The 8,448-nt window shown below is 47.1% G+C and overlaps 1 protein-coding gene across 1 annotated transcript; it reads right to left on the bottom strand.

The window, feature by feature from the left end:
- Positions 1–365: 365 nt before the first annotated feature.
- Positions 366–5,178, bottom strand: LOC108091055. Its single transcript, XM_017190006.2, is given in 17 exon segments — positions 366–561; positions 638–874; positions 929–1,071; positions 1,130–1,226; positions 1,284–1,501; positions 1,558–1,649; positions 1,703–1,811; positions 1,868–1,983; positions 2,036–2,210; positions 2,271–2,399; positions 2,455–2,601; positions 2,806–2,943; positions 3,071–3,658; positions 3,718–3,866; positions 3,936–4,254; positions 4,257–4,380; positions 4,980–5,178. Coding segments are annotated over 16 exon segments (2,847 nt in total). The 5' UTR covers positions 4,363–4,380; positions 4,980–5,178; the 3' UTR covers positions 366–477.
- Positions 5,179–8,448: the final 3,270 nt, after the last annotated feature.

Below are 8,448 nucleotides of genomic sequence, written 5' to 3' on the forward strand. Positions count from 1 at the left end.
AGACTCGGAGTAATTGGCCAAGGGTTAATCAAGATCTTTTTGGTTGTATAATGTTTCGATTTATAAAGTTGGAATAAGCCTAAAAATCCACTGAAGTGCACTTAAATATGTAGTTACTCTTGTTGGTAAATCAAATGTTTGCAACCACAAACACGCGCCACTTTTAGAACTGCAAAAACAGCCCTTGGCAAACTGGCTTTCTTTTAGCACTTTTTGTTGCACCTTTGGCAAATTAGCAGTTCACACCCCACAATTTTCGCACACTTTCCCTTGCTGTGCCTTTCAATTAGCGACTTTCCAGACATGTGAACCCACCAGTGATCTCACAGCAAGTATTTACCCAGAGAAATGAGCGGAGATCCGAGTTTGCATTAGAAAAAAAAAAACAGTTGAATTTATTTATTGTGCCTTAGACTAGTTAGATTTGAGCCTGGACTCTGTGGATCTTTAAGATCGCTTCCTATTTAGCGGGTACTCCTAACTATTATCGGAGATAAGTCGCTGCTCATTGTAGCGAATCGGATATGTGAGTGCGTTGCCCTTGTCCCAGGAGTAGAGTTCCTAAAGGGGATAGTACATACCAAATAAAGTAAATATACTATATATGTATATATAGTATATGCTTTTCGATGCTTACCACAGTCAGGGGATTGTAGCCCACGGTGGTGGTGTGGCTGAAGGGGTTCGAGAAGGGCAGGTTCGTGCTGAGCAGCTTGCCCTTGTACAAGTCGACCATGTATCGGATCTGGGTGTTCTTGTCCGTACCCGAATCGATGGCATACAGATTGCCGCACACGATGAACATCTCGCCAAACTGGTGGTGATCCAAGGTGATGTTGAAGTTGTACTGCATCTTCAGCGTCTCCGGATCCAACTGAATGGGGTGATCTCTTTAGAAAATACCTCCTTAGAGGAATAACCTACTTACCTTCGCGACCAGGGTGTTGTTCGAGTTGTAGGTGCTGTAGATCACCCACAGACCCACCTCGTCCACATTGAAGTCCATGTAGTTGAAGTCCGTCGTGTAGAGCTTGTTCCCAGCGGAAACTCCAGCATAGGGTAACTGTGTGGCTGGAGGAGTTCGGTTGTTGAGAAGATAGTACTCTAGTACAAGGAGTAAGTCACTTACTTATCTTCTTGAGGCTGATCAAGTCCAGCTTGACCACCAGATCGGAGTTCCTCTGCTGGTAGTAGAACGAGTTGTTGAAGACCACATGAGCATTGCCCTGAAAAGGAAGTTTGTTTACGAAAGGGTATTCGGATGTTAATGGTGACCCACTCACATGGAAACCCTCTGATATCTCGTACTTTCGCCTTGGGATACTGTTCATTCGGTACTGAATGCGGGTGGTGAACTCGAACAGGTTGTAGGGATCGTTCTCGTTTGTCACGAAGGTCTTCTCGCGATCGCTCTCCGGCGAAGGATCCCTCAGCCAGGAACCGAACTTCTCGTTGACCACCTTGTGGAAAACTGGCTTGCCCACCGCATACAGATAGCAAGCTATTAGGAAAAAGACGTTACTTTAGTTTGGGAAAAGAAGGAGGGCTTCTACTTACTCTTCGGTCGCTTGGGCAAACCTGGGTAACTCAGGTTGCCGGTGGGTTGGATTTCGAAGTTGTTCAGTATGGAGTCCTTGCACTGGTACAGACTAAAGAGAAATACGAGTTTTAGGGACGAAGGGAATGTATTTTAAGAGCTTACCTGGGATCTGGACACTGGTCGCACACGGGACACTCGCTCTCCGGCGGCCTTTGGCCGTAGACCTTGATGCTGTTGCCCACATACGGTGTCTCACTGTTCGGATCTTGGGCTGAAAGTTATTGGGTTTGACCAAGACTTCACATCTGGTTACGCTGAGAAACTTACGTGCTATTTCAAAGTTGACCATGGTGGCGTTCAGCTCATTCCGCGCCACACAGTGGTAGTAGCCGAAGTCATCCTTGCGCAGATTGCTGATGGTCAGGCGCATCGACGTCTTGAAGCTAAATACCAAGGTGAGTACGAAGTAAGGGTAAGCTCGACGGACAGACTCACCCCTCCGGATACGACTCAATGCCGTACTTCTCGCTGGGATCCAGGATCTTGCCGTCGTAGGCTCTTTCCCAGTACCTAATCGCCTCGGGAAAGGCCTCCACCAAGCACTCGAGTGTCGCACTGCTCTGGTACTCCGCGTAGATCATCTGGCGGTACACCGAGATCATGGGAGCAACTGCAAGATCAGGGAGCGATTTCTGTAGAAGGAAACCTCAGTAGCTTGAGGCATACTTACAGTGAACCTCCACGATGAAAGTGGCATTGGCCACTGGGGCGATTCCGTTGTTGGCATAACAAGTGTAGGCCGCCATTTGGTTTCGCGTGATGTTGGTGAACTTGAGGAACTGTCCGCTGATGGAGGCCACTGAATTCGAAGGGGTTTGGTTATTGAAGTACGGAAACGAAATCCGGAGACTCACTCTCTATCCCGTTCACATTGATGGTGCGTCCGTCCTCGCGACGCCACTCCACCTGAGGAGTTGGGGTTCCTGTCGCAGAACAGCTCAGGTTCAGGGACTTGCCCTCCTCCACAATTACCGTCCGTTGGAAGTCCGGCTGTTGAATGTCTGAAAAGGCAGTAAAAGTATAAAATTAAGGAAGTGTAATATACAACAATACAAATTCCGAAAACCCCTTTTCTTTCTTTTAAACTTGAAGCCCCAAGCTAAATATATTCATTTATTAAAACCCTTTGTAGTTAGTTTATCATAAGCAAAGTTCAAGTAGATTAGAATTATGTCGGTAGGTTCTGATTAAACTTAACAACTTGCCTGTTATCGAGGGTGGAATGAGCAGATCATTCGAGGAGCTGCCGTTGGGATATTGCAATTTCCAGGCATTGATGCCGGGAATTCCGGGAGTGCCATTGGTGCCCGGTTTCCCAGGACGACCACGAGGACCTGCAATGCCTGTTTAAGGAAGTGGAAAAGTTGGGATTATAAAGAAAGGTATAAAGAAAGGTATGATTAAACTAGTTGCACTTTTAACTTCAGGCTTAATGCTTTAAAAAAACAAGCCTCTGATCTGATGACTCACCCTTGAGACCTCGTTCGCCGGGAGGTCCCTGAGCTCCCTTGGGTCCCGTGATGGACAGCCCATCCTTGCCGTCCTTGCCGTGCAGTCCGTCCTTGCCATCGCGACCCGGCAGTCCGTTCTTGCCATCGGCGCCCGCTCGACCCGGCACTCCATCCAATCCCGGCTCACCGGGCACCCCGTCCCGACCATCCAGGCCACCTCTTCCGACGGCCCCGGCATCCCCCCTTGGGTCCCCTCGGTCCGGGGGTCCCACGTGGCCCACACCGTCGATTCCAGGTGCTCCTGGCAGTCCGACGTCGCCGCGGTTGCCCTTGGGACCCGGGATGCCCGGAAGTCCTGGGCTGCCGGTTGGACCCTTGGGACCAACTTCACCCGTGGGTCCCTGCGGAGCTGGTGGGCAGTAGTCCTGGGTGCCCTTGCAGAAGCCCGTGATGATCTTCTCCGGCACGCGGCAGTAGGTGTTCAGGTAGATCCACTCGTCGCCGCCGGGAGCGGCGCCCTTCTGGCCCGTTCGCTTCCGTATCTCGGTGTCCTGCTCCTCGAGGACCTTGCGGTGGTTCGGGTTGAAGAACTCGATCAGGGGATCAGCTGGGGGGAGTCATTGAAAGCGTTATGTGGATAAGGACAGATACTATATATTGGAGTACCATGCATGGAGGCGGGGGCAGAGGAGGGGATGTCCCGCCGCATCCGTTTTCCGGTGGGTGAAGGCGTGTGGCTGATCAGGTTGTCCGTGAACTTGCGCTCGTTCTTCAGGGGATCCCGCGATGCAGTGGTGCTCCTGGATGTGGTGCTGCTGCTCAGAGGATTTGAGAGGGGTACAAAGGTAAGAAGAGATCGTGGTTGAAAGGTCTTAGGTGCCCACCTGCCACCCAGTTCCCGCTCGCTCTCGAGTATCCTGGCAACCAGGGAGCGTAGTTCGTCCTCCGATCGCAGCAGCTCCGCTTGGAACTGCGCTCTGAACGCCCTCGTCGAGTGGACGGGATCCTCGGTGGGCGTGGCCTCCTGGGTGTCCTGGGTGTGCGAGTAGAACACGATCGAGAGGCTGGCCAGGATCAGGGTGAGTGCACCCAGGTAGACGTAGACCAGCGCCAGCGACTGGCGGCCGGGGCACTTGCACACCCGGCATCCCGGTCCGCCGATCACCAGGTGGTCGCTGGAGGCACTTGGCTCGAGGGGAGCGACGGGGGCGACCCCTCCGCAGGATCCTCCTGCGGATCATCCCCGTTCGTCCGCCGCTTGCGCTTCTTCTTGCTGGTGTTCTGCAGACTCTGGTTAACCGCCAGAAACATTTTACCGCGTTAGGTTAGCTGCAAAGAATCGGACGTGGAACAGAGGGATAATGTTTGAGATCCAATTGGAGTTTTCCGATTTCTATTAGCTGGGGTAAGATACAATATTAAGAAACAAACTCTTTAGTGTTGGGATTATAATTTCATTATTAACTCAATATTCTATTTTCCTTTTTTAAATTGTTGATTGCAAAGTCTATTTCAAAATACCCAAAAAGTGTTAAAACAGAAATTTTTAACTTCAAAAAAGCATTTATTTAAAATAAATAGTGTATTGCAAAGTTGTTTTGTAATCTTACGATTAATCATTCTTTGCAATATTAAGCAATAGCTCTTCCTTTGATATTTTCAATAATGTATTTCTCGAAGTGCCAATAGAAATCAGTTTTATAAGCGAATGTCTTTTAATATTTCGATTTTGATTTGTTTTGATTTACGGCCGGCGAGTGCAGTCGAAAATAAAATGCCATACTTATAGACTGAATGAATGGCTATAATTAAACCACTGCCTGCTGGCTCCGGAGCGATTAAGTTTGAATAAAACGCGGAATGGCGATGCATTTCCTCGGTTTCCCCGATTTCCCCGATTTTTCCGCTTTCCCCCGCTTTTTACATACTTGTATACATAAGAGCAGAGCCCGTGGCCGCACAACTTTTCACACTTTTCCTCTGGAGTCGCCGAAAGTGCGGGGGTGTGAGAAGGTGCGACGGAGATGGAGGAGGCGGTAGACAGAGACAGACAGAGTGAGTGAGTGAGTGAGTGAGTGTGTGTGGGAGAGAGAGAGAGAGAGAGCTGCTTCCGAACGCGTTGGCGTCTAATGCTCGACTGAGCGCTTTTCCTCCGCAGCGGTTTGTTTTCCACGCTTTCGCCGGCAACTTTCCCACGCATCCGTTTCACACTCTCTCTGTTTCCTCGCTCGCTCTCCGCCGCTCTCTCTCAGTTTGCGGGAGAGTGGACGGCTATATCCTATAGCTATAGCCTTACGCACATCGTAAATAAGTCGCAAGACTTGAGATTCGCTTGATTTCTGCTAATTTAAGAACCAGAAAACACAAAACAAACCCCATAAATTTTAAGTGGAAAAGTGTTTGCTGTCCGAACCCAAACATAATTATATTCTAAAACAGGAATTAACCGTGGAAATCTAGGGGAAATCATTAACGGAGCGGGAGAGAGAGAGTTCCACGCCTGCGCGATGAAAAGCCTTCTGTTTTTCCTTTTTCCGTTTCCCTATTCCCTATTCCCAATCCCCTACCCCCTACCCCCTATCCCTTATCCTTTATCCTTAAGACCTGCACAGGATACTCCTCCGTGTAAGCGAAGGATGCGGGGAAGTCAACTGTGAATGCACACGGCTCAGGAGGAAAGCTGTCTTGGCTCGGCTTGATTTCGCCTCCTCGGAGAGGGAATACTCCTCGGCGATATCCTCCTCAACAAGTACAAAGTTTAATGGGCCAAACTTGGCCCATGGCAGCCGGAAAGTTTCCCTATTCGCAATCATGGCCTTCCCACTCGAGTTTCCCGCAAGACACTCTATTTGGAATAGTGAGTATCACGAATGTTTTCCTTGCCTGGAAAATGTCTATCTGTGCATCTTTGGGCTTTAAGTGAGTTACTCGCATTTAATTTCATTGCAACCACTTGACTTTTAATCGAACTTCTCTCGCTCGAATTTCATCGATATTTCATTCTCGAATATCTCAATTTAAAATGCGTTTTAAGTCCGCATTTCTTTGCTGACTTATTTCATTGTCCCCATATTTATTTTCGCTCTCTTTTTTTGGTTCTCTCTCCGCTTACTTAGTAATTATCGCAATTAGCGCTTCAATTCTGTCGCTCCAGCCGCAAACGATTCAAATTGATTGCATTTGCTCAAATAATTAAATGTGATTATGTGACGTTTCGAGTGCCACTCGATTATTGTTTGCCACGCCCACCGTCCATTCGACAACCATTCACCGCCCACCCACTCTTCTGCAAGCACTTAGCGCTTAATTTGCATTTCTGTTTCTGTTGCGAAGGCGAATCGAATTTACATTGGCCAAATGCATGCGAGAGCACGGCCCAAAGGCCAATGAGCCGTAACGAGCTCGTTAACTGTTAACTGGCGGAGCAGGACCTGCATCCTGGAATCAGGACCTGCATTTCAGCGATTTACTTCTGCCAGCTGGGCTCCGCATTAGTGGCCCAAACACAATGGCCAGTAAGGCCAGAAAGAGCGGAAAGGGAAGAAAGGCGGAGGAGCGGCAATTCGCCATCAAAGGCCAATGTCAGAAAGTTGGCAGCATCAGATGTACAGAGAGAAAATATCACAAGTGCATCTTGTTCAACGAAAAAGGCTTGCTAATTAAGGTGGGGCTCTTATCGTTGATGTTTCAATTTTGCTGCTCGAAACCTACATATTTGCTTTGGATATTCAGTTGTTCGTAGAGAGAAAAAATCCTTCATAAAAGTTAGCTTTATTTATTTTTATTTCGGTTGTGGAAATAATATAATAATATAATATAATAATAATAATAATATTTATATGATATATGTTAGTATATTTCAAAATAACATATGTACATATTATTGATTTAGCTAGTAACAAGTTGGATGATAAAATGAGTTTACTTTTAGGAATTCAAGGGGGAAATTGGTACTTGGATTCCGACTAAAATTATTTAAGTAAAATAATTTGATTGTCAAATTATGTTCCGTTTGAGCTACTAACAACTCAGGTTAGAACTTGATATAGAGGTCTTCCATTCAAAACGAGTTTTCAAGATAGACCTTCGAAGGACCCACCAGACTCCCTGCTGAGCTGAGCTCTTCCATATTACGCTTATTATTGTGCGGGGATTTTCCGCGTGCAAAGCCAACTGGGAGCCGGGCCAAGCTGTTTGGCGGTTTGGCACAGCGCCTTTCCACGCGGGCCAATACTTGTAAGCGGCTTACTGCCAAGCATCCGCAACAGCAACAGCAACAGCAACAGCGGCAATGGCAGCAACAAGCCGCAGCAGGAGCAACAAGCCACGGCTGGAACCCAAGAACCCGAGAACCCAAGAACCCAAGAACCCAAGAACCAAAGCCAAAGTTTAAGCCAAAGCCAAAGGCAAAGGAAAAGCCAAAGTGGAAGCCGCAGACCAAGTCGGCAAACAACGGCAGCGAAGCCAATAAATCAAAATGTCAAGATGATGGCCTTTGAAGTGCTTTCGAGCCGACTGAGTGGCGAAGGTGAGCCAAGTTGGTTTGCTGGCATGGTAACTTGGGGTCGCAGGTGGCAGCTGGAAGATCCAACAGGCAACAGACACCAGCCATCAGCCATCAGCCATCGGGCATTAGACATCAGCCATCAGACTGGGGACTGCAGAATTCAGACTTCAGACAGCGGAAGACAGACGTCGCTTAATTTCGAACAACAAGTCGGGGATCTCCCGGGGAAATGACAAATTAAATGACAAGAGCTGTCGGCTCGGGACGGCGGCATTTAGTTAGCCTCGGGCTTAACACGCCTCCATCTGCGGTGCCACCGAATTCGAGGTGTAGCTAAGCATATTGATTGTTGTTAATGCGCTCTGACCTCGGACACCACGTGGCGTATGCGTAATAAATGTATGCAAAGTCGCTCGAAAGTGCCCGCCAAAGTGGGATTACTTTCACAAAAAACGGTTATCACTCGGAAAAAAAGTTTATTTATTGAATTTCCCAAAGACATTTATCTCAATGTTTCGATTTTATGATTTATATACAAGTATTTCATTATTTGTTTGTTCATTTATTTTTTGCATATTCGTGTATTAATGCCAATTAATGCTCTGCGTATAATTAATTAGTTAAAAATATAACATTTACTAACCATTGCAATGGGTACTTGCATAAAAAAGTGCAGGCCGATTAAAACTTCAAAAGGATGTTTATATATTGCCATATAAATCACTCTGGATATATTTCAACATAACTTATGTGTAATAAATAGAAATGCTAATTTCCAAATGTATGGCATTAAATTTGATTAATTAGTCGATAGTCATCCCCTTACATTTCTCTGTTTACTTTTTCGTACACAAGTATTCCCTATTACAAAATAAAACATTGAGCTACAT

The sequence above is a fragment of the Drosophila ficusphila genome, unplaced genomic scaffold (genome assembly GCF_018152265.1).
Source record: "Drosophila ficusphila isolate 14025-0441.05 unplaced genomic scaffold, ASM1815226v1 contig_198, whole genome shotgun sequence".
In the NCBI taxonomy this organism is placed as follows: Eukaryota; Metazoa; Arthropoda; class Insecta; order Diptera; family Drosophilidae; genus Drosophila; species Drosophila ficusphila.